General features: G+C 47.1%; 2 protein-coding genes across 2 annotated transcripts in view; one reads left to right on the forward strand and one right to left on the reverse strand.

Annotated features, from left to right (window-relative positions):
- Window positions 1–25603, forward strand: part of Su(var)3-3 (lysine-specific histone demethylase Su(var)3-3) — a 101458-nt gene that overhangs the window by 24376 nt on the left and 51479 nt on the right. The gene's annotated exons all lie outside the window — the stretch shown is intronic.
- Window positions 18360–24940, reverse strand: Tollo (Toll-like receptor Tollo). The gene has a single exon (XM_072002732.1). The coding sequence runs from the start codon at window positions 23896–23898 to the stop codon at window positions 20182–20184; it is 3717 nt and encodes a 1238-aa protein (XP_071858833.1). The 5' UTR covers window positions 23899–24940; the 3' UTR covers window positions 18360–20181.

Consider the following 25603-nt stretch of genomic DNA (forward strand, 5'->3'; position numbering starts at 1 on the left):
GATCGATTAATATAATTTATCTGGAACCTTCGGTACTGGTTTAATGTGTCACGAAGCAGCGGAGCAGTAGTAGCAAATAGTATGTTTATGAATAAGAGATTCTAGTTTATCAACAGCACGGTAATGCTCGAAGCATAGTACTTGAATAGAATCAAATTATTAATGATGATCGGCAACCAAGAACAATAGGAGCTCGAGTAACATCAAATCGCATCGAAACGGCAAATCGTCTTATGCGCTGCGACTAATTACTAATCGTGTTACCATTGTTTCGAGATCCTCTGTCCGATGTCCAGATTCGAGGCTACATCGAAAAGCAAATAGCCTGCGTTTCGCCACGCCCAGTTATCGAGATCGGTGTCGAGCCGATAAAACGAACGCGCCGAGGCCGTGGTAGAGAGAAGCCTGCGTGAATGAGCCGAGCACGGCTCATGACCTGTGATTTTCGTGATCTAGCCCAGGGCATCGGATCGCTCGTGACTACAATTTTGTGACTGTGTGTCGATCGTTTCGTGGACCTCCTCGCTCGGTTTTAACCGATTCCATGGCTGAAAAGTACGGATCGCCGACCGTGGACACGATGTACTACATAATAGATAATTCATAAGCATTTCCTATACAAGTATGCACCGAGAGATTTCAAGAGTACGGATTAAGTGGGAGGGCGAATCGATGCTGGCCCACGAACGGAATCAACGTGGTGGTTTTCGTCGTGTTCGCTCACCACCATCCTCGTCGATCATAGAGTCATCCCTTTCATTGCGATCTAACTACTACGAGTTTTGTGTTTGTGTTACGCGTATATTAACGTATGTATGTAGTACATAAAGGTTGATACACGGAGCGTATATTACAAGAAAAATCGAGGAATTTGCAGATTCTACGATATCCGGAGGTTTCATCTTTGTGGATATTTAAACAGTGCATGCGAGCCGGTATTTCCGAGTATTTAGTTTTCAATATGTATTTTTCGCCGCGTGATCTCTTCAACGTTATTGCATGTATAGTTTAAACATTGACCAGTTTGGAAACGATCTGTTAATGATCGTGGAACATGTTATGGCTCGATCGTCGAGAACGAATTGCAAATGCTATTTGGTTTTTCAAAGGATCGTCAAACGGAACGAGGAAATTGTAGTATAAAATGAATACAAAACTTGACAAAGTTTTATTTATAATATAGAATACAGAATATGTCGAAGCAATAATGACAATTGCTGGAAACGATCTACTTCGTGCGTGGTTTCTTTTAATTTAAGCAGATGCCATTATGTATAATCAGACATGTGCATATGAAAGTTTCACGTGGATGAATAGTAATGGTACTATTAACATTTTTACGCGTGATATGATTCTGTTTCTTTTAGTAAAAAGTATTCCCACGAATAGTGGAGAGGAACAAGTAAGTTTCAAGTTGATCGAACATTCGACGGGGTTAATATTGGTTTCCGAAATGATATTAGAGAAGTCAAGGGTCGAACGCTCCTCCAATTATCCTGTAATCGACTTGGTCGTTCGAGTCGGTTACGACAGCCGTTATCCTCTCTGAATTTCGATTCGTTCGGTTCCAGGACCGTTGCCCTTCTCTCTCTCTCTCTTTCTCTCTCTCTCTCTCCCCGTCTCCTCTGTATTTTTATTCTTTTCCCTTCTCTCTCTTTCTGCTCCTTTTCTTCATTCGTAGCCGCTGGAAAATTGTGCTCTCGACTACACGCGTTGCGTGCGAGATAATTGGACCTCTTTTCAAGTCCCGCGCGCCGGTGGGTTACAAGACGTCCTCTCTTTCCTCGATCGTGACGAGTTCGACACAAAAGTGCTAGATTTTGTTCGATCTCCGTCTGCCATCGTGGCAATAATTTTCGTTCATGAACACGCAAAATTATTTTGCTTTTCTTTTTTTTTTTTTTTTTAGAGCGCACATCTTTCTCCATCCCCCATTCACTCGTTATATCTCTAGCATCGATAATAACAGCAGCGTACTAAACGACTTTCTATATCGTTTTAAAAAGATATCTATTTAACGACCGGCTATCTTGTTTTTTTATAGCGATTCTTATCGCGGGCAAAAAACCGCCACGGTTCTGTCCGCGACAATTTGCTACGATCACATCCTACATTAGTCTCTTTCTTCCCTTTCGCCGAGTTAATTGATTTTTCAATTTTCCGCCATGCAAACACGACCTGCCTGTTACACGGTCGTCCGGGATTTCTGCTATAAGCACGGATATCGATATCGCCGTGGATAGCTACAAATAAGTATAGACTCGATCAAGCGCAGTCCTCTATTTGCACGTGAGCGATGTAATGGAGGAACGAAGTGGGCGGAAAAGGGGAGAAGAAGGAGAAGAAAGGAGGTTCGTTCGAGACATTCCGATCTGCGTTTCCTTATTGCCAGTCGATCGACGAATGAATCTCTCGGTCATTATGATAATAATTTTACGGTTGAACGGACGTACGCGATACAAGGGACGTTTCTTTAAATGTTCAGAATTTCTTTCATTCTGTTCCCGTTTTTTCTTCTTTTTCTCTACTACGTCCTCCGGACGATGGTGATGCGAGCACGATAGTCTTTTTATTTTCTAGCCGGTGCTTTCCGACAGGTGTCAGCGGGCGCGAGCGGCCGTGCTTAAAAACGTCGGAAACAACTCGTCGAGATTCGACCGCAAGCGTGTAATTATCTCGATGGGGCATCTTCTATCGACAAGCTTGGAAGTTTCCTTTTTTCTTAAATTATTTTTTACAGCATCGATTGTATAAATATCGTTCGTTGGAATTCAAAGGTATCAACGGGTCGTAAGATTCGTAATTTTTGGCAACTTGGTCGCGATAAATCGTCGTTCCTTCTCGTTTCGTCTTTTTAATGAAATTTCAACGAAATTAGCAACGTGTCGATACGTAGCACTCTGCAAAGCCGCGGACTCAACGGACGGACAGCTGGATAAAAGCAGCCGAACGAAAATGTTCCTGCATCGCCGAGCAGACATAACCGAGGTGCGCAACAGTTGCTTATAAATCCAATATCCCCTGTTAATCGCCGAACGAACTGGCTGCTCCAGCTCTCGTTTCACCGGCTCGACATTATCGGAATCCTCTCTCGCGCGCGCGCCAACCCGCGGCAGGCGAGCGAGCAAGAGCGGCTGGTCTCGCCGTAAATCATAATTATCATCGTGTACGCTTTTATTCGAATGGAAATTCATTAGGCTCGCTCGGTGCATTGTAAACAACGCGACCGCGAGAGGAGCGGGGCATCGGAGGCAGGAAAAGAAGGCAGAAGGCGAGTGAGAGAGAAAGGAAGGACGGTGGATGAGATAGAGAGTTAAGGTTTAGTGGGGGCGAAGAGGCAGAACGAGAGGGGCAGGAGGGTAATTTACAAGGAGAGCCCGAGCCTCTCGAGCGGATCGTGAGTTCGAGGCACGGAAAGGTGAGTTCGGCCGACGGGCGTGCGGTATCGATATTACCAATAATTGTCGGCCTGAAAGGTTATCTCAAGAAAGCGTGCATAGCAAACTCCCCACCGACGTGGCCGATAACTTATGAAGGCCCCTCGCGTCCTTTGCTTCCTCCTCAAACCTCGACCACCATCCCCTCTCGACGTAATCGTCGTGGATGGTTGTGTGAGTCGAGTTGCTCGATGGCCGAGCTTGTGCATCGTGGGTCGTGCGTCGTGTGGAGCTTCCACACTTCGGCATCGTCTGTAACACGGCTGCACCAGGAACGCGCGTAACTGTAGCTGTAACTGACATTTTCCCTGGAACGACGACGTTGTTCGATGCGAATGTGCGGCAAATGAAATTCAAACCGTTGAAAGGTGGCACGTACGACATGGCCACCAGAGGGAAAGAGAAAAGTGGGACGACAGAGCGCGCAAGGGGCAAGTCGTCTCTGGTTGGAAAGCTTGCGTGGTCGCCTAATAACGATTATTATCGGAGGAACGAACGAGCGAGCGAGTCTCGGTGGTTCTGAAAGGCCGTCGATCTTCGAGTCGTCTGTCGGTGGCTTCGTTTTCGCGTGTTTTCAGCGCGCACCTTTCAGCCTAGCGAGCGAGAGACCAACTCTCTCGTCCCCTTTTAAACGCGCCGCGTTCTCGACGTCATGCCGGGCACGGTGTCACGCCGTTGAAACGCCGGATGAACACCGATATGAAGTGAATAAGACGCGCGTGGGACATTCTTCTCCCTCCACCTTTGCCGACCCTTCCTTCGCTCTTCCTCTTTCTCTCTTGTCCTTCCTCCTCTCGTTCTCGTAACCGTTTGGAATTTCAAACGGACGGATCCTGATTACGGTACAATTTGCGCCGGACGACATTTTGTAGACGATTTATATCGGGCGTAAAATAACAGACAGGGGTAGGTTTGTCTACTGTGTTGGCGCGAGAAAACGGAGAACGCGATAGAATTTCTAACAAGCCGTTACACATGTGTGAATTTCGTGCGGCAGCTTCGCAGCGTGTTCGCTCTCCGTGTAATTTTCGAACGAAATGATACAGCGTGCGTCCGTCGTCGGTGAAAGCAAACGCGAGAAACATCGCCCGCCTGGATCCCTGCGTCCTTCACCTGCGACCTCGTACGAGATTCCAACATCCTGTCTAATTCCAGGAAACTAGCATGGTATCCATTACTCCACACAATTATGTTTTTCCGATAAACGTTTCAATCGTTCGACCAACGAGCTCAAAACGATTCTTTCGCATTCGAAAGCGATTTTCCTGCTAAGCTGTTCCATTTGCGCAAACTCGCTCGTATAGTTAGTCTCCGGAGCTCTACAATGTTTCTTCTTCAACAATACGTCGGCTCGACAGCCACGGCTAAGCGTCATCGCTCATGAATCTCAGATCGACGACAGGTTATTCTTCCTCGCTGGGGAAAGTAGAGAAAGGTTAAAGGATTAACAGTAACTCACAATTACGATGCCAATAGTCAATGGCGGCGCACGCGTCCGTCCATCAGCGCGACGTTAATGCCTGCTGGAATATAAATAGATGGTTACCGCGTGGGCTCGACGTATTAATTATCGTTCCGACGAATACGGTGTATTGCTAAAGGGGCCAGACAGTCGACTCAAGATGAAACGAGAGGAAAAGAGAGAAGAAATTGTTGGTCAGGATACTTCTAAACCTAAACGGAAGTAGATTGCACTGCGCTCGTTTCCCATCGCTTTCCCATGAGCTCTCTCGTGAGTATTCTCGCGTCGAACAGATCGTTTCCAGCAACTTATAACGGTATCACGGTGGACAGTGGCATTGTGGAGCGCGGAATAAAAACGGCTGGGGCCGTCACGCGTATTAAGAGCTCTAAAGATGCGGATCTAGTCACGAGTCGTTCGATCCTCCATCGTGTTAAAGTTACGCAGCGGCTTAACGTTTTGTACTCGATTTCTTAACCGAGCATATTCCGCTTCTCCTCTTTCACCCTCTTTAATTCTTTGCACCTCAGCGTGAAATATCGAAGTCGCGTCGGCAAATGTTTATTTGTTGCTCGTAATAATATCGTGCTTATTATTCACGACACGTGTTCCCCTCGATTCCTCCTGCTTCTCGTGGCCGGCGAACAAATTTCTCTGTGGCTCCTCCGGCGCGCGTGTTTATATCGTCGACGTAGCGGGAGAGGAACGTATCCGACCCGCGAGCGAGTAAATGATATCCGCTCGGTGTCCCACCTTTTGCAATGCCATAAACAAGAATTCACTCGATAATGTATTTGAAAGCTCGTACGTTTATTTCAAGTCCGAGACGATCCCTTTCTTTCGAATTGGCCGAGGCGGGATAGCGTGGGGGTTAGGGGGTGGTGACGGTGTATGTCCATTTTTTTTCCTCTCCCGGATTGTATAACCGCGAAGGGAAAAATGTATGCGCAAATATATTTCGACGGTCGTGGCTCGCCTTTATACGCTGCACGCCTGCCACGCTGGATATGAATTTTCGTGCAGCATCGTTGTGCACGTGTATTCCCACCATCGGGCGCCCATATTCTCCCCAAGTTCGCGCCCAGTGGTGCTCACTTTTGCCTCGTCTTTTCGTTTTATCCAGAATCCCATGTTATTACCCCGAATACCCAGATTCCTAGATTCTGTTTGATATTCGCGATACGTTTCTCAGGAATAAATCACAGCGCTATTACTAGCGATCTTTATGCATTTATGGGGAACTATGAGATGCAAAAATGTATGTAAGGTACTTGTTCTAATAGGTGAAAGAAATTGCCGTTTAGGTTTCATTTTAAGAATATTAAATTGCATAAATATCCGTTGTGTACTTATTAAACTTTTACGTAGCCAAGCTTGTTAGAAGCATCAGTCGATTAATTACATAAATAGAAAAGAAAAGAAAATTCTGTTAAATGTTACAATTTGTGGAATTTACTTATGTAACTTTCTTGTGATAAGCAAAATCATAGAAGTAAAAATAATTGCGAAATTTGCACAAAGTGGCTAGCACAAATTTTGTCTTCTGAGAAACTCGTTTAGAGATCTTTAGTAGCATAATTTATATCTTATCGAATACCAGACTTCTACGAGGCAATGAATTAGTCGACAGCGCGTTTCTGACTATAAAAAGTAGCCTGTACAAAAGTACACGTTACAAGAGTCTTTAAACTTCTCAAAATGTTCTCTTTTCTTCGTTCAAATGGTAACGCGTGATCATGTCGGTGGAATCAGCTGGAAGCAGCTGTTCGCCTCGACTTTCGCATCAAGCTGCCACGTTATCTCGGCGAAATCCAGGAAGACAGGTTGCTGGATTTGTTTGCACGTTGCGTTGTTAGGCCCGTGCCGTTCGCAGAGGTCGGCCTCTCCACGTTCCACGCTTCGTTATCGCGTTGAATTACCGCGCTGCATTTTTATTCGCACGCTAAGTGTATAGCTGGATAACGCGCTCTCGATTGATTTAAACGGTTCCAACGAAGTTTCCTATTAGATACGCTTCTCTCTAATCGTACACCTCGAAAATCCGTCTCTGTTCTCATCGTCTCTTCGCATTCGAGTTCCCTTTCAAGCTCTTGGGAGCTGTTTCTTAGTTTACGAGCGTGCCCTTAAGATTTCACCCGAGGTATTGCGAATCACTGCTCGACACACGTAACGCGAGAGTCGCGAGGAAGACCTTGATTCTCGGGTTCGAGGAAGGACAGGCCGATACGCGCATATACACGCCGCGTGAATCGTTGACACTCGCATAATACACATTTCGTTTGCGTAATTAACGCGTTGATGTATAGTTACACGGGCCGGTGAACGGAAACTCATTCATAATCCGACCACTCGCCACTCTACGATTACTCATAAACGAGATACGTATCGCGTGAGCCTCTTGAAGCAGAAGCATCGAGGGGGACCGAGTTGGTTTTTGGCGTTCGTTACACGGGCTGACCGTACGTTCTTGACCGTAAAAATGTTGCGCGACACTGAGATTCCCGTTTGCCCGTTCCCTTATCCGTCCGCGTCTCGTTTTTCGTATCTTCTTATCACCAGTTTGGTCAAACCGGTGGATCGTATAAAGAATCTCAGGATCGGGTTGGTAAATAATTCAGAATTCTCTGCCGATCTATTCGTCTAGTCTTTCAACGGGGACTCACGATAGAATTGCAATTACGTACACGTGTACGTGTACGGCAACGTTCGCGTTGGCTCGCGTGTAAAAATGGCAACGACAAGCGGAAGCAGTTTTCCCGGGGCTTGTGCGCCGATGAGACGACGAAAGACGCATCGTAACCGCGGCAGAAGAATAATTTACAACCGGTCGCTGTCCGTGCTCGTGTACGTTAAAGGCATATACGTCGACCGGTCGGATAATAATTAATCGAAATCGGGCTCCGTAACCATCTGTTAATAACATCCTCGGCAGCGTGTAATCATCGAAATGGTAAATTTTCGCGAAATCGTGGCGAATCCCGTTCGCTGGTTCGCGGTATCCATCCGTATATTCATCCACACACAGTCAGGCATCGATTATCTTCATCAGGAGCAAGTAGCACGCGATTGTGAATAATTCAGTGTTCATTTGTGAGAAACTCGAACCATGTGAGAGGGGCTTGGAGAGAATGCGACTTATTAGCGGGTTCGAGTTAATCTAGCATAGTTGCGCTGACAACACCGGCGTTCCGTAACACGGGAGTCGCGATGGTATGCACCTCGCGGACTTTTTCACCCTGAAAAGGCTACGTAAAACAACGGAGAGCTGCAGGCGGTCTGTGTGCCCGTTCGTGGCAGAGGAAGGGGCGAAAGAGGGAGAAGGACACGCGGCGAGAATTACGTAAAGAACGAGAGGAAGGGTGAGAAGCACGGTCACGAAGGGAGATGAAACGATCGCCGGTTGTGCGGAGGATAATAGGGAGAGAGAAAGGGAAGGGAGAAGGATGAAAAAAAAAAGAATGAAGAGGAGAAAGAAGAGGGCAGCACGGTGCGAGGGTGGGAAGCAACGAAAGAGCGAGCGAAACGGCAAGAAGTAGATTGAGGTTGATAGGAAAGAAAATCGCACTCGCACGGCGTCGTTAGCTTGTTAAGTTGCACGCAACACCTTCGGCTCAAATACCGGATACACCGGCCTCCTCTTTTCCTTCGTGTAACCGTGGCTGTTCTTTCTCTTTCTCATCTGCATCCCACGAAGATATTCTCGACTCTCTCGTTCCTGATCTTCCTCTCATGGATGTGTTGTTTCACTTAAAGAATCTTCATCGAATTCGTTGCTGCGCGATCTTTTACCAATTCGAGGAACTGGAGAAGCGAGGCTCGCTCGATACGACGTCTTCACTGCGGGCGATCTTGCGTTTCCATTTCTTTTACAACCGCCTGCCGCATCGCGTTCCCTCGTCCGTTTCTTTCGAGCTTGTTCTTCTTCCATCAGTCGACTGTTCGCCGGTTTCTTCCGCGAACGGAACTCGACGAGATGAAGTTTTTCCTGGTCGGTGCGCTTGACAGAGGAAGCCGTGTCCCCGTCTGGAGGAGCACAAGGAACGGCCCACGAGAGCGTGCTCCGGCTGAAATACTTTTTCACGATATTACCGGATAAATGGTATTAGCCCGGAGACAGGACGCTCCGGGAAAGAAAAGTTGAACGAGGGATACACAAGGAACGCGGAGAAGCAGCAGCTGAGGAGGCGCTGAATTATTCCTTTACGTCTTTCGATATCGACGTTCGCTCGAGCTACCCCGCGTCTACTCTCGGCGTCGCTTACCGGCGAAAGAAATGCAAGTCAGGGAATTGCATTATGCACGTATCGTCGCTGGGCTGGATTGATTCGTTTCTTCGTGTTATTAAGAAGTTCCTCCGTGCCTTTGAAATATGCACCGCTATTCCGCTGTATTATTCAATTGGGCTCGAGTACGTTTCTTTATATCGTACACATATTCGCCGTTCGATTTTACGTTTCCATCTCTCTACAACTTTTCTCGATGTTTCGCATTTCGAACAGGCTGCCACGTTTTATAACACACATGCAAACCGAATCTTTCGATCGGTATTCGCGTTAAATTAATTACGTCTCACTTGAACGTGTCCATTCGCTGAAGTTAGCAGCGGCTGTTAATTAAAAAAACTGGTGGAATCGTGGAAAGGATGGAGTCGCGCGTCCCCGTGCATTAGCCTTAAGTGGGCTCGTTTAATTACTATCGCGGCTTATGCGCCTGTAAACCGGCCCTAAAGGACGATAGCCGGACTCGATTCGACTCGCAAGCCGACTCCTCGACTCGACTCTCTCGCTTGGCTTTCCGCGGCACCAAGAGGACAACGTTCCCGAGCAGGACGAAAACTCGAGGGCACAGAAGACAGAGAGCACGTTTCTTGTCATAGCCCGTTGGAAGGATGGTGGAAGGGCGCTAACCGTCCCCACCACGCCTGCTTTGGTGCCCGGAGGAGCAACCGGGCAACCGAGCAACCGAGGCATGCGAGCATGCAACCAGACGAATACCTACCTACTCGTGAAGAAGAGTGTTCCTCTGTCGAACCGCTCGGCCGTGGATGCTACCGGGCTCCGCTGGATCGGCTCGATCGGTATTCGACGTCCTAGCTCGATGACATATATGGCGTAAAGTCAGAGAAGGAAAGAAGAGAGAGAGAGAGAAAGAGAGTACACAGTGTGTAACAGAAAGGAAAAAGGAGAAACAGAAAGAGGAGAAAGAAAGATCGGAGAAACGATAAGTTAATAGATAAAGGATCGGTTCGAAAACGCTGTCGAGTGGAATCGTCGAGCGTTTTCGGTGGACCGTCGGGAATGCAGCGGCGATAGTTCGAGGCTTGAACGCTTAATTGCTAATTGAAAATTCTTGGTGGCGCGGAGATACGCGGTGGACGGTCGTCTAAAATATACGGCGCATAAGTAGCGGTAATGAGTTGTAATTTTTGCGAAACGACCAGAGCTTGTGAGCGCGAGTAGAGGGAGTCCACGATTCTTTCTGTATAACGCAGAAAGAGTATGCGACCGCCATTAAGCCGGCTGAATACGTTATCTGTAGTAATTGTAACAGTTTAATCGCACGCGGTTGGATTTACTGTTAATGTTCCTGGTTATCGCGAACCACCGTACTCCTTTCGTTTTCCTTCGTTTCCAATGAAAGCTTCCCTCTTAGGGTCCAGTCCTATCTCGATCTCCAGTTTCCGAGTTTCTTTTTTTTTACAGAGTGGATGTACATAGGTATGTACGTTGGTCAGAAAAATAGTCCGCTACATCGGCCGTGACCGTTCTCCACGAGAAGCCAAACGCTCGTTGCTCTCGTGCGCGTGCGTTCACGGGCGCCTGCTCGCGTCCTTACGAACCGTGAACTCACGGAGAGGAGAAATTACAGCCGTGGAATGGCAGAGAACGACGCCGACCGATAAATTCATGCCGCGTAAACGCGGGTATTAATCATTGGCCAGAGTTCTACTTATTTCGATCATTGTATAACTTAATTCTCGGTTCTCGTGAGGGAAGTTACGAGGAGTTATACATGCCCGGAATCAACGATGACTTTCTATAAATTTCGTTTCAGATAAAAGACGACTGCCGCCATGGGAGATTTCCATAATTTTTTGGTCAGCCATTGCGCGATGCCACGGTAGAGGTATGCTTCGGGAATTTCGATCACTCGCAGCTGCGCGCACTTTCTTCGTCGGCAGATGTTTCTTCGCTGTCCCTCGATGACCGCAGTCGCGTGTCTATGTGTTTTTGTGTCACACTTTCCGTCCCCTTGTTTCGCCTACTATTTCTTACGTGCGTTGGGTGCTCTGCCACCCTTTGGTCTTTAGGCGTACAGGGTGACCGGTTTCGAATAGAGTTTTCCCGCTTGATACGAACCTCGTTGGAAAGCAAAGCGCATTCTAACCCTTCGTGGGTCAATTTAGTTTCTCGGTTTCCTGCGCGGGCCAATTTATGGAAGTTTGGGACAGATATATTGCCGATCATAAATTCGGGACCACTCCTTGGCGGACCGAAAAAGCGGGCAGTTTTATGGCTTTTTACGAGGCTCGAACGTTCTAAACAGCCCTATCAAGAAACGTGAAGTATCGCTTATTTCATTAGGATCGTTGATTTATTCTAATTGAAGCAATTAATTCGGTTTTGGAGGCGGTCTCATATTCGAAACGTTTTTTAACTTCCTAACAGCAAACTCACTGAATCTTTCGTCTTGGATTTACATTTTATTTCTCTACTTTTTGCCCTTCTTTTTCAATACAGTGCGCCTTCTCAGCTGCTAATTAGTTTATTACGTTAGATATCGCATCCGAAAGAACAATTTCATTTTAATCAGTGAAATGATTTATTTCGATCATTCAAAAGGTATCTGAGTGGAATAAGTTAACCCTAAAAAGCACCATTTTGCGGTGCGTAAACTTAATAATCTCCAAGAAAATAGTTAAAGAACAATGTTCACAACCATCGTAGCTTTTCTCTACTTTTTAAATTACACGGTTAATGAGCATAACTTCCAAGCATCTCAAACGTCAATCTTATACTTTCAAGATTGACTTGTCATTTTGCACAAAGGGAAAGCTACGAATGGGCCGATCGTCCGGCAATAAGATAGCAGCGGCAATAAAAGCTCGCTCTCGTTACCGGTTAATTACGCATAAATAATTGACGGAGCAATAATAAAGTTTCGCGAGGCGAGCCGCGGCGAGTAATTTCGTCTGATTAATTTAAAATGCGGACGGTCCAGGAACGGGCTCATTATCGGCTCATCCGCTGATAAGCGTGCTTAACGATCGGGATGAGATGCGGTTGAAAAAAAATGTTCAACCCCGTTGCTCCGTTGGCCGGCTTTAACCAGAGACGAGGCGTGTCAACGGGGTCCCATGGTATTATTATGAGCGAAGTCTCCGGGGCCAGCTCGTAGCCCCCAGCGTGGAACAGAGACGGAGAAACGGTAGAAAAACGAGGATAAAGAAGGATCAGAAAGTCGACACGCCCCGCGACTCGTTCCGGAGTAGAAGCTGCGCTTGCAAAGAGTTGATTAAAGTCACCGGTCCTCTGCAACTTGTATTTTCGACCTCTCGAACCCTGTAGAGGCTGGATCCGATTCAATGTTCCGCGAAACTGCTTTGTAATCGATCGAGAGACGCTCGAGTCCCGTGGTGTACGTTTTCTTCCGGTTGTATGTCAGCGGATGGCGCGCGGACGGACAGTCAAGGATCCACCTTTTTCGATCTCGTGTATAATAATATTTGCCCATAGCCGGGACGATGCTCCCTTAATAAATCGAATTATCGAACATTTATCTCGGTTCGTTAAAAGTCGATTTAGTCGCCGTGGTACCCGTCACAAACGAGTCGTCTCATACATACTTATATAAGAAACGACCGAACGTTGATACCAACTGTGATCCTTCTGCCGTTCCTGGATCCATACGATGATCCATCCTTTCGAAGAGAAGAGGAGATCTCCCTTGCTGTTCTAGCGGAATCGCTCGCAGCGGAACGTTTTCTTGGAATAACCTTCTTTGTTCCCGATGAACTTTGTGCAACTTTCTACCTTTCGTGCCTTGGTTAATGCTGTTCAAATATACCGGGGTTGTCTGTCTTTTTCTACTTGTTCCTTTTTTCCATCTCTCGTTACTCGAGAGAAAAATTCTGCCGTTACATCTGGTTTCCGTTCCTCCGGCTGTTGCCTCGGACTTTCCTTCGTAGTCGGCGAGCCGGTCGGTCGTAAGGGTCGTAATTAATACCGCCTCGACGATCGTTGCGACGTAGCCGGATTAACGTCGGCGTTTCTACTCGGCCGGCTATTCGAAAGTTCCTTTACAAAGGCTGCAAAATCATTTCTACGAGTTATTATGATGTTACCCGTAGCTGGCGCGCCAGCACCGGTCCCCCGGTTCCATCGCGACGATGTATATGCAAGAGGGATATGGCGGTGTAACCGACTGTACCTTGGTCGCATAATCAGCAAGCCTCGACGGCTACGCGACGGCGGGCAGCGCGCGGCGGATAGCGCACGTGTGAAATATGCATTCGCTTCGCGAGACAATGCGAGCCGGACACTAAATTCTCAATCGCGATAACTAAACTACGCGGCAACAGTCGCGTACACGCAATCGTACACGCGAATATAAAGTTCACGTGCCGATGTCGCTTGTAATTGAAGATACGATTCTTCGAGAGGGACTGCTCCGCTCGAATTCCGCTTTCGATTAAACGTCCTCCATCCTTTCTGTAGCTTCGTAGCTGTCTTTCAAAAATCCCACGAAATCGTTTAATATCTTTTTTCCTCCGAAGAATTATCCCTCCAACTTCTTTTCCAGCTTCTCCAACAAAGCCGAGGTAAAATTTTAAAAGGAAAACGAGAGAAGAGGAACAGAGAAGAAAGTAGAAAAGTGGAAGGAAACCGAGTCTCGCATGTCGCACGCGTTAAACCGTGATCCCCTTGACGAAACACACGGAGCGTGTGTCCCGGGCCCTCTAATCGGTCTGCTCCGTTTTACAAAAGACCGCACGAATCCTCCATTTGCTACGGCAAAAAGGGGCAACGGCTATCTCTCGGATGCATCGATGCAACTATGGGGGGACGATTTCGACTAACGATGCCTTCCGCTCATTGGTCTTAATCTGAGCCACGAATCACAATCGGCCTCCTCTTCCTAACATGGCCTCGGCCACGACGGTGGAGCACTAGTCTTCTCTCGCGTGTGCCGTTGCCGGCAGATAGTGCAAACAGAAATTCCGTTATACTGCATAAAGCATCGGACCACTCTAGCCTTGGCACGGGGGAGGGAAGAAAGTTGGCAGGCATGCGAGCTGCATTCTCCTGGCTGCTTAACTCGCTGCTAGCGAGCGAGTTAGCGAGCTGCTAAACGAACGAGCGAACCGACGAAAGAAATGTTCGAAGAATAAGCGGCTACCTTCTTCCCTCATCCCTTCTTCCCTTCCCTTCTTCTTTCTCTCTTCTACCCGTATTTTATCGTCCCTAATTCATTGTTTCCTACGCCGCGATCTTTTAGCTTTATGCTTCGCCATTATGGTTTATTCTCCGCGGCGAGTTCGCTTCCTCGGCACGACGGACCGCGGATATCCTTACGCGCTCGCTCGTTTTCTCCTTTCGCATCCCCTCGTTCGCATCGTGTTTGTTAGTTTTTTCCGGACGGCGGACTTCTAACGCACAGCCTGCGCACGAGCTTTACGACTATCGCGTCTCCTCTCTCGTCTCTCCCTTTTTCACGTTCTTCTTCTCTTCGTATTTTTATCGTCTAATCGGTTTCCTTTGTCAGATATATGCGTATTTGAAACTGTATGTCCGTCTATTCGTTGTTCCGCGTGGACGCTAACGGATTGTTATTCGGAATTGGAACGTTTGATCGAAATATTTAACCTATCTCGGATTTTTAGCCTCCGTATATCTCAGACTCTTTCGTAGAGAGTTTAATATTCCAAATAGCGTTCCGCAGGCTGAATATCGGTCGTGCGGAACTTTTCTCTAAAAACAAGACCGGTTCCGCGAAAGAATCGATCGACTGAATGACAGTATGTAATCCGCGGATATTTCCGCAACTCGTAAACTTGTTCTCTCCAAACCTAATATTCGAAATGGATAGCAGCGACGAAAGTACCTAACCAATCAAATTCCACATATCGAAGGGATTCAGTCTTGATGCTCGTTCAGTTTATACCTCGATCAAAGGCGGCATTTGGCTTTGCAAAGAGCAGCGGTAACCGGTATACACAGCCGAGAGTCTAAAAATCACTGGTCACGTTTTTTCTGCTCGCCGGCAGCTTGAATATTCAACGAAATGTCCATCGCGCCCTTTGGCTTCGGCTCCACTCTCCAGTTCTAGCGCATGTTCTTAATCATGTTCCTCGTTGCATTGGTTTTTTACAGCTCGTATCGGCCTCTACTTCGATCGATCTGCTACACGATCGACCAACAACGCACGATCGATGTGTCTAAACCGACCAGCCCAGTGGTTTCAATTCGCTCTCATAATTCTCCGTGATTCTTTTTTTCGCGCACGGTAGTCGCAACAGGTTGCGCGATATCGCTGATTTTTCCACGCCCCGTGAAATTATAGCTCGGTGATTCCCGGCCTAGCGATCCTTTCAACGTTGGAAGCTGAAACGATGCGCAGCACTGCTTCGTGATATGTTGTTAAGGGCTTGTTAATTACAAAAGTGGCCGAACAGGATCAGCGGACGGGCAGTAGCGAGGTAATAGCGGTGGGGATTCAACCGTGTGAGGTGTTCTGATAAAGAGAAAGAGCTATTTTCCATCCAGAGTAACCCAACGTCAGCCGTAAATACTTAATACTCTGATAAGGGAAGTAATTGAACCGAGTAAATACGTTTCTAAGCATCCAACTAAAGATACACGACTCGATCACTCCAGGTCAAATTTATACGCGGCATTTGCAATTCATATTTCAGTAGTTGTGTCTTCGTGTCGCACGCGTATGCTAAGTGTCCCTGACGTTACTTTCGCGTGGAGGTCTCTCTTGCTTTGTAGTTGGACTGAGGTGTTTCGACGAATGAATTTAATCGGAAACCTGTTTCTCGAGTCTGGAAAAATTGTTTAGGCTTTTACTTCTATTAAAGTAAAGGAATGCACGGCATTAAAGATCATGTTGAATTCCTTTAACCCTCTACGTACAACAACGCCATGTTGCTTCAAAGTTACGCATTTTTCAGAAATTATTTCGTTTCATCTTTGTATTGCCGCTTTATCGTCAAGCAGTTTAATCGTAACAGTGATTCTTAAATCTTCCATAAAACCAAGAGAAAAATTGTAACCAGTGGAATAGCAGAATCTCGATTATTCATGCTCTACATAGCATGACACACCTCTTAATACGAGAGAAGATTATTTTCTTCAATTTCTGTTCTTGCGTCTGAACTTTTTCCTACAAGAAAGTATCCATGAATTTTCCATTAATCGGTGTTCTGATAATCAAGATTCTATCGTGATCTTTTTCCCATGCACGAAGAAGAATCCTGTTATAGAAGGCTGATAATTTGTTTCAAGCATTGAATCTCCATGTTACCACATTTAAATCGTTCTGTACTTTATTCCACGTGATTAAATTCTCACAAGACAAATATCCAAGAAAATACTGAAACTTTCTCAGCCAATTTCGCGTACACACTGCTGGATTATCCAGACACTGTTTTCTTGGTCCGAGCGTGGCAATTATTAACGCGTAATGAGAATTCCGGAGGGCATTAAGTAAAACCGCAACGCAAGGGTGTGCGAGATCGTTTCGCGTCTTCCATAATTCGCGTAATCGCGTTTGCTGCGCCGTGACACATATTCGCGTTACTCATAACATCGTGGCAGCTTTGCGTCATATCTGTTGCGCATCGGTGGAATTGCCGGCCGATTCTCGCGCCTTGATTACACGCAGATTACGCGCAATCATAGACAGCGATAGCTCTACTACCCGACACGGTTACATATCAATGCGAATTGCATTCCGCGCGGCTGAAATCTCGCCGACCGACATCGAGTCCCTGGCATTTCGGCCGATCTATCGATTCCTTCCATGTTCGTTCTATTAAATTGTTCTCCTGATCTTTCAGCTGATAGCTGCGGGTAAAAATTTCGAAACAATCCACCTACATACTGTTACGCTTGTTACACGTTGCTTTTGTCCGCTGTAATATAGAAAATTTATTTTGACGCTTGTACAGCCAACCAAAATGTTTACGGTTGATAGGCAACTGGGCACCTCGCGCGTTCTATTAAATAGATTTATTTTTACATATTTCTGAAATTGTTAGCTACTCTTCTTATAAGTACAAGTACAGTTTTTAATAATTTTATTTTTAAATATTTATTCATGCACGCTGTTCTCGATTATAAATATGTTATAAAGGTGTCTTTCTTCTTGGTGTTGGGACAATCGAAATTTCATTTCTTAGTGTAAAAAAAGCAGTGAGAACGAGCGGAGAAACTGTCACAATTGCCTAAAACTGTATTTCAGTTGTCCAACAAATATACAAATATATTTGAAGGTTCGATACTAAAAGTCTTGTTCTGAAATTTGTATTTTGAAGACGCGAATCAACGCAGTTTTGAACGTGGAAAATGTAAAAGTATTCAGCATAAAAAATTACTAAGGAAATTTATATCATAAGGAAATTAATCATCGGAAATTAACCCGATTGCCTGCACGAAGGGTTAACTTTATCTACGTTACGTCATTGTTGATACATCATTGCCAATTCATCGATACTGAACCGTGGCTAACTCGAAAAGAAAACTTCCTAGGAGCTCGTTTAATTTAATTACGAGGGTCGATCGACAGCATACAAGTTCCTGCTTTATGTAAATGCTCAGGGTGGTGTACGCGAACTAAATTTTCCGGTCAGTGCTATTTCTTCGACCGAATCGAATGGCGATGGTCGTGGATACTAAGATCCTAAAATACGAAGTAGTATAAGGTCAGAGGAACTTTACATATTAACGAAGATAAATTTGCCGTGAAAATATTCAGAACGTTTCTTTCAATTGCCTATTATTGTTCGTATCGTTGAACTCGGGTATTACGGTGAGAAATCAATTATGTCATTGAGAAGCGGCGTCTCTCTTACTTCTATTCATTTCTCATTCGCCTTTGTAATGAGAACGATCAAAGACTCCGGAACGAGGAACGCCGTCCGTACGGTCTTTTACCAAACTATCTGATTTCTATTACAATGAGGCGGCCATTACTTATTCCGTTGATGTAACGGTAACGAAACGTGATGACAGTGTAAACAGACGTGACTCGATTAGCATAAGGTATTGTTTCGTAGTGAAATTTTCTCTTTCTTCTCGAAAACCGGAAGTTTGCGTACATTTACGGCTTTGTTCGACCGCGACGAGAGCAAATATTCAATGATTGTCATTTAAGAGGTGCGTTTAAAATATGAATTCGTCGTACGAAACTCCGTCGATCGCAGGGAAACGGGACTGCAAGAATAACACAGAAAATAAGAAGGTGTTAAAAACATAAAAATAGAGCATTTTATTGTTTTCAGTCACAGGTTTTTATTCTAATGTTATCTTTCACGTCGTCGAGAGTAGTTTGCAAGTGGACAGAAAAGAAGAATAAAACACAGAGGAGTCGCTTGCGAGGAAAGCTGAAGGAGATTGTTTTACGTTTGTACATTGTGTTTGAATTATTTTGTAGCAGATTTTGCTTTAGTTTTCTTGCGTGACGCGCATCTTTTTGAATCCGACCGTCGCAGGCTTTCAGTGAAAAACATCGACCTTTCTTTTACGGAATTTAATATACCTCGCTCTTGGAGCCTAGTCGAAAGACGTTCGAGTACGGATAACATCTATAAAGGAATAAAAGAAAAAAAAAAAAAAAAATAAAACAAAGGCGGACCGTCGAATTCAATCAGAGACCTCGCGTGGCACGCGATTTTCTTCGATTCGAACGACGTACGCAAGAAACCACGCGACGCCTCCCGTTCAACGTTTCCGGACGAAATAAATAAGATATGTATAGAGTTTGCACGCATTAATACTTTACAAAAGATAGAAGATACAAAAAAGAAATCGTCCACGCGTCAGCGTTTATCGCCGCAACGCGCAAAGCTGTCTCGTAGCTGGGAATGAAGTTTGCCGGTCTAAGTACAATTAAATACACATTGGATTAACGCCACGATTAGAGGAGGAAGTGGTATCACTGTCAGCTCGGCGAGGTGAACGTGCCCTGGTTGGAAACTCGAACGACACAGAGCGACTCGAAACTCGTCGATCACCGATTTACGATCGCTTGCGCGAGATTTTATTCGAGGATTTTCGCGTTCACCTCGATCGACTTGAAATCGTTTTCGAACCGTTCACGATCGACAATTTACGGGCACGAAATGATTACACGTCGATGATTTATTTCTTTTTCTCGCGATCGTTCGAATTATCCATTCGATCCCACGAATCGAAGTTGAAGCGTGTATCGTTTGACAACGACCGAGATGTATTCCACAGATTCTCGCATTTCGATTATCCTTCGTACGATATGACGCGCGCAGGCTCTTAGTAAAGGTAAATCCACATGGCACGCCGTGAGCATAGCTCCATGTGCCGCGGTGTGTATCCCGGAGAATACACACGCTGACGGTACGCGAGAGTATCTCTCGTCCGACGAGATCTTTCACGCACTGTTAACCCTAAATTAACCGTGAGCTTGATCAATCGGGGAACAGTCTTGGTAGACGCAGAAGACGGGAACGTATTTACAACGACTTTAGGCTATCTAGCAAACTCACTGACTTCGCTGCAATGTACAGACACTGGGACGCTAAGTCTCGTATATCCCCGTAATCACGAGGGAAGCACCTTAAATATTATAATCACACACACTCTCTCTCTTTCCCTCTTCCTCTTCCTCCTTCTCTTTTTTCTTATTCTCCGTTTCTTCACCATTTTCTTTTCTCTCTATTTACAACAGCACACACTCTCTGATCCCTCATCGACGCACTTCGTTCCTTTTCTTCGTTTATAATTACGTTTCTCATTCTTTTTTTTAAACATTTATACAGATAGACATTCACGAAGTATTTACACTCTATACGCACATCCTATATGCCACCGTATTGCACCGTAGGTAAACGCACTGTGGCGAAGTCGCGCACCGATATATCTCAACTTCCTTCTCCCTTTTCTTCGCTCGCGTCCCGTTTGAATTCGTGGCGACGCCCACTCCCACAGTCCACCGGAAGAATAACGCATACGAACGCGGTTATCCACGCATATACACATTCACACGAACGCACGAACACTAGAGAACAAAACCACAGAGAGCTCATATGTGCACGGAGACGGTACGCGATCCGTTCGATGTCCTGTTGTTGTGCTGCCGTCGGACCGGCGGCGGCTGCCTCGTTCTCTGCGTGGTCCTCTGATTGTTCGGTACGTCCGGCAACGCGAACCGAAGTTTCTCCCAGAATAGCTTGTCACCCCACTGCAAGTACGTGTTCGTCTTCAGGTATAGCCTAATGTCTGGGTCGAGGTCTCGCTGATGAACATCGCCCACTAGCACCAGAATCAGTCGGCGTCTTCGATCGCGTAACACCTGATGGTGCGCCGATTTGAAATCGAACCGACACCACTCGGACTTGATGAAGTTTTCGGACAGGACCATTATGGTTCTTCTCGAGGATTCTACCGCTTGAACTATGGTGTCTGCTATGAAGCTTCCGACAGGAAAGTCCCGGTAGTGTAGACACAATTTATAGGAAGGATTCCCCATCTCTAAGACAGGCGCCAATTCCTCGGCAACAAACGCCTCGTCTTTAGAACTGTAACTGACGAAAGCGTCGAACAGTTTGTCTCGATCGTCCCGATCCACTTCGTGGTTTCGATAGAATATCCTCACACCGAATCTCGAGTGGAACCATACGCGAAGTTCTTGACGGAACACGAATCCCAACATACAAAGGAGGACTACCAATAGAGAGCCAACTAACGTAGCAACCAAAAGTGGAAGATAGTCCTGTAGCACTTGTTTCTCGATGATAGTCTTGGTATAGTTGCGGTGCACGTCGTTGTCGATGCTACTAGCTCCCGTACACACGCTATCGTTGCTTCTCTCGCGATCGTTGTTCGCCACGGAGAACCCGAACTCGTTGTCCGCAAACACCTCGTTACCGAACGCCTCGAACTCCGTCACGTTGTACACGCAGCGCAACGCGGACGCGTCCGTCACGCGAACGTTCGGCTCGCGGATCCACTCGCGGTAACTTTGAAGATAGTCACACTCACAGGACCATGGATTTCCAGACAAACTGATTTCGATGGAACCGGGTAACGTCCACACGGCTAGAGTCGTCAGCCGATTGCTCTCCAATCGAAGAATGCGTAACGATCGAAGAGAAGAGAAGGTGTCGTTGCCTATCGATACGATTCGGTTGCGATGCAAGTAGAGAAGTTTCAGAGCGTCCAGTCCCTCGAACTCGTGTCCCTTCAGCTCTCGAATCTTGTTGTCTTGCAGGTGAAGATCCTCCAAGTCTCTGAGACCGTTGAACGATCGATTTTGAACGATCTCGATGTTGGAGGAATTGAGAAATAGCACTTTGAGCTTCTTACGACCGATGAAAGCATGACTGGACACCCCGCGCAGGTCGTTCCCGTCCAAATAGAGCCGCGTCGCGTCCATCGGTATCTGTTCGGGCAACTTGCTCACGTGTCCGCCATTCGAACAGTCCACTACGTTCGCCGACCACGATTGATCGTGGTAACACGTGCAGTTCAAAGGGCACGTCATTTCGCAGTCACAGGCGTCGAAGTCGCAACAGTGGCACAGGGCGAAGCAATGTGTATCGTATTTGCAGAGAAACTGCGAGTGAGATGCCTCGACCAAAGGTACGAACGCGTGCTCCCGATCGTACAGAAGTTTGCAGTAAATACTCTCCAGATCCATGACTCGTGGTTGCACTCGAGTCTGGTTCTGTCTGTTGACGCGTTGCAACCACTCCATGGTACAGTCGCACAGGTACTGGTTGTCGCCGATGTAAAATTCTGGCAGTGGTTTTTCCGGTGGCACGGCGCTGATACGCAACGCGTACGGTTCCAAGTTACGTATCTGGTTTCCTTTTAACTCGACCGTCGTCAGGTTGGGCTTCTTGAAAAACGAATAACTCTGCACCTTGGAGATCTGGTTGTCGTTGAGGTAGAGCCTCTCCACGCTCATTGGTATCGCGTTTCCGGTGATCTCGGTGAGCTTGTTCTCGCTCGCGTCGAAGATGCTCAGCTGTAACTGGCTCTCGATCTCGAAGTAGTTGCCCAGCTCTCGTATCTCGTTCGAGTGGATGTCGAGCCATTGCAATCCGGTTGGTATCATCGCGTAGTCGAACCATCTGAGTTTATTGTCGCTGACGTTGAGCCAAACGAGATTCGGCAGATTGGTGAAAAGGCCGGCGATGTCTGTCAGTTGATTACCGTCCAAACGGATCGCTTGGAGGTTGAGATTCTCGTCGAAAGTGCCGGGTTCGATGTACTGTATACGATTCATCGCGAGATTTAATATCTTGAGTTCCTTGATACGATCGAAAACACCCTTGGTAAGATTCCCAATATGATTTTCGGTTAATCGAAGCCCGTAAAGCTGGGCCACGTGGTCGAACGTGCCAGTCGGTATCTCCGAAATGAGATTCTCGCCGAGGTCGAGGGTTCGCAGAAGGGGAGTGGCTTTCAACGCGTCCGGAACGGACTTAAGCTGGTTACGGTTCAGGTGAAACTCTTGCAGCGACGAGGCGTTTCTCAGGGAGCTGGGGTGGATCGTGTGCAGCCTGTTGTTGTCCAAGGAAAGCAGATTCAGCACGTAAAGACCGCTGAGCGTGGTCGCGTCGATAACAGTTAGCAAATTATAGCTGAGCAACAGGGTGTGAAGATTATAGAGCGCGGAGAACGTGTTCTCCGGTAGAGTTTCCAAGAGATTCTCCTGTAACCGGAGAATCTGTAAGCTGTACAGGTCGCGAAACACGGTCGGATCTAGTCGAGCGATACGATTGTTAGATAGATCGAGCACCACTAAACGTACCAAACCACTGAAAGTAGCCGCGTTCACCCACTCTGCGGTCAACTCGTTATGAGAAAGATCGAGCACCAACAACTGCGTCAGTTCACTGAACAAACCGGGCGGTAACACGTTCAACGTGTTGTTCCTCAAGTGAATCTCCTGGATGTTCCTCGCGTCGCTGAAGAGTTCGGGTGGCAAGCTAGCGAGCCGATTGTCCGCGAGCCTCAAGATGGCTAACGAGGAGAAGCCTTCGAACGCGCGGTCCGCCATGAAACTGATGGCGTTGCATCGGAGGTCGAGACTGTGCAGCCGCGTTAAACCGGAGAACGCGGCGGTCGGCAGTGATTCGATGCTGTTGTTACTTAAATCTAATTCCTTCAAGTTCGACAGACACCTGGATGCTCCGTTGAACCGAAAACTCGTCACCTCGCGCAATCGATTTCTCGTCAAGTTTAAAATTTCCAGATTGACCAGGGGACACAGCGCACCCTCCGGTATACTCCACATGTTATTCTCGCCGAGATCCAATTTCTCCAATTGCCTCAACTCGTCCGTGAACGCTCCGGCCGACACGTCCAGTGCCATCGCCGACCAGTCGGTGTTGTGCGTCCTCACGGTCAAATTACGCAACTCCTTCAACCCTTTGAACGCGTCGTCCGACAGGTTACCGATCTTGCAGTACTCGATTACCAGCTCGCGCAGCTCGACCAACGGCCTGAAGCTGCCGGCGCTCAGCGAGCTCTGGTAGAACAACGCGTCGCTGCATTCCAGCCGCAGACGGACCGTATGTTGTGGTTGTATCACGCTGAAGTTGGTGTTCTCCAGCTCGCTGTTGATCGTTCTCAGGCGACAGACCAACGAGACGTCATCCTCGGTGTCACCGGTCGCGACCCACTTGCACTCATCCGGCGCTTTGTACCGGAGCGCTTTGCTGAGAGACGCGCCGAGGACACCGAATATCGTGCCCAGTAATATGGCGAAGAACGCAGGACTGCCCCGCATCTTTCCGCCCGTTCTCTTAATCTTCCATCAAATCTCTCTCGAGAGAAAAAGCGAGAGAGCTCACAGAGAGTGTCCCCACGGCGACCTCCTCTATCTGTCGCGAAACCGGCCGCGATCCATTTAAGTCACGGACCCACCGATCTCTACCTCACATCACCCATGTCACTCCTGGTGTTTCGCCTTTCTTCTGGGACCTCGCATAATAAGAGACGCTGCTAGACTTGTCGCGTTTACTTTCCGCGAGCTAAGATTTCTCCTAGATATTTATATTTTTACGTTCGCCTTGCGGTGTACGATAAGCCTTATAATCCTGGAGATTACATCCTAGAGTACCACGAGAGGCGTATTTATCCTGAATCGTTGGTTGTTGTCGGCACACTGTGCGAAACGTGAAGCGCGTGGGTTCACCGACCTCCCGAGATTATCGATACTATATACTCGTCGAACCAGAGGATAAAAATCGTTGAGCGACGAACGAAAAGTCACGGATGTTTGATACACGGTGTATACGGCTCCGGTAAGACCCACGGTTCTCCGAGGACTGGTTGGCAAGTTGTAAGGCCCGAAGTGGCACCGCTACCCTTGCCCCTCCGCCTACCCTTGCCTGTTTCTCTTCGCCTCCCTTCCCCTCTCAGCTGTCCTTCCTTCCCCCACCTTTACACCTTCTCTCCTCGTCGTCGTCGTCGTCGTCCGTAGCCGGGGCCCGACGTTCTGGCAAGCCTATAAAAACAAGACAGGTACACTCTCTGGGCCCTTACAGTGGCTCCTCAGCATCTGCAGCCTCCATCCACCACGTCCACTTCGTTTCCTCGTCCCACTCTGTGGGATTCTGTTAGCTCGAACTTCGTTCCACGCGCGTTTCGTATCCTCGTCGTTCCCCTCCTCGTCCCGGTGTTCCCCATGGCTCCTGCCTCCTTCTCTCGCTCTTCCTTTCGTCTTTTTCTCTCTATCGTTGTGCCGGCCGTATTGCCGAGTTCGATTCGTCCGTGAAACCTTGCCTCACCGTCATCTGTTCTCACATCGTTTCTACGATTCTGTCACGACGAATGAAACCTCGAAAAAGAATGTTTGCTCAATGCCTTTGTGCGAATCCCGTTCCCATTCGCATTCCAGTTGTCGCGAGTCCACACGGCTAGTATTTTGCAACTAGTCTCCCTTTTCCCTCTTCTCCTTTTCTCTTTTGCGCCAGCTTTCGCGCGCGCCTCTTTCTCTACCTGTCGATTTATAATCTACGCGAGTGGCTGCTGTCTGTGTATCGAATGTGTGTTACACGCTGGGATACATTGTTCTTTCGTCCGGATCACTCAGGATTTTCGCGCAATTGAAAATTCCCTGCCTGTCCAGTATAAGCGAGAGTTAGTTGTGGATACTAATCTCGAGAAGAAGCTACGCGTGAATTGCAGACGCGCGCGCGTATTTTTATTAGTATCCCTCGAAGCGTGGGGGAACTTCGTCCCAGGGGATCTCGTAAAATCTTCGATGATCGTCCAAGTAACGAGAAATAATGGAACTATAGAGAAAAGAACATCGTCCACGTGGTATATAAGAAAAGAAGGACGAAGAAAAGAAAAACAAAGAGACAAAAAGATATGGAAGGGTTGAGAAGCGTGTGTTACGTTGAATGGGGTGCGTGTGGCTCTTTTGGTAAAAGTAACAAGTGAAATACTTTCCTTTCACGGGGCGTTTTCCGCTTCGTCATTATTAG

The sequence above is a fragment of the Bombus fervidus genome, chromosome 4, assembly GCF_041682495.2.
Source record: "Bombus fervidus isolate BK054 chromosome 4, iyBomFerv1, whole genome shotgun sequence".
NCBI classification, from domain to species: Eukaryota; Metazoa; Arthropoda; class Insecta; order Hymenoptera; family Apidae; genus Bombus; species Bombus fervidus.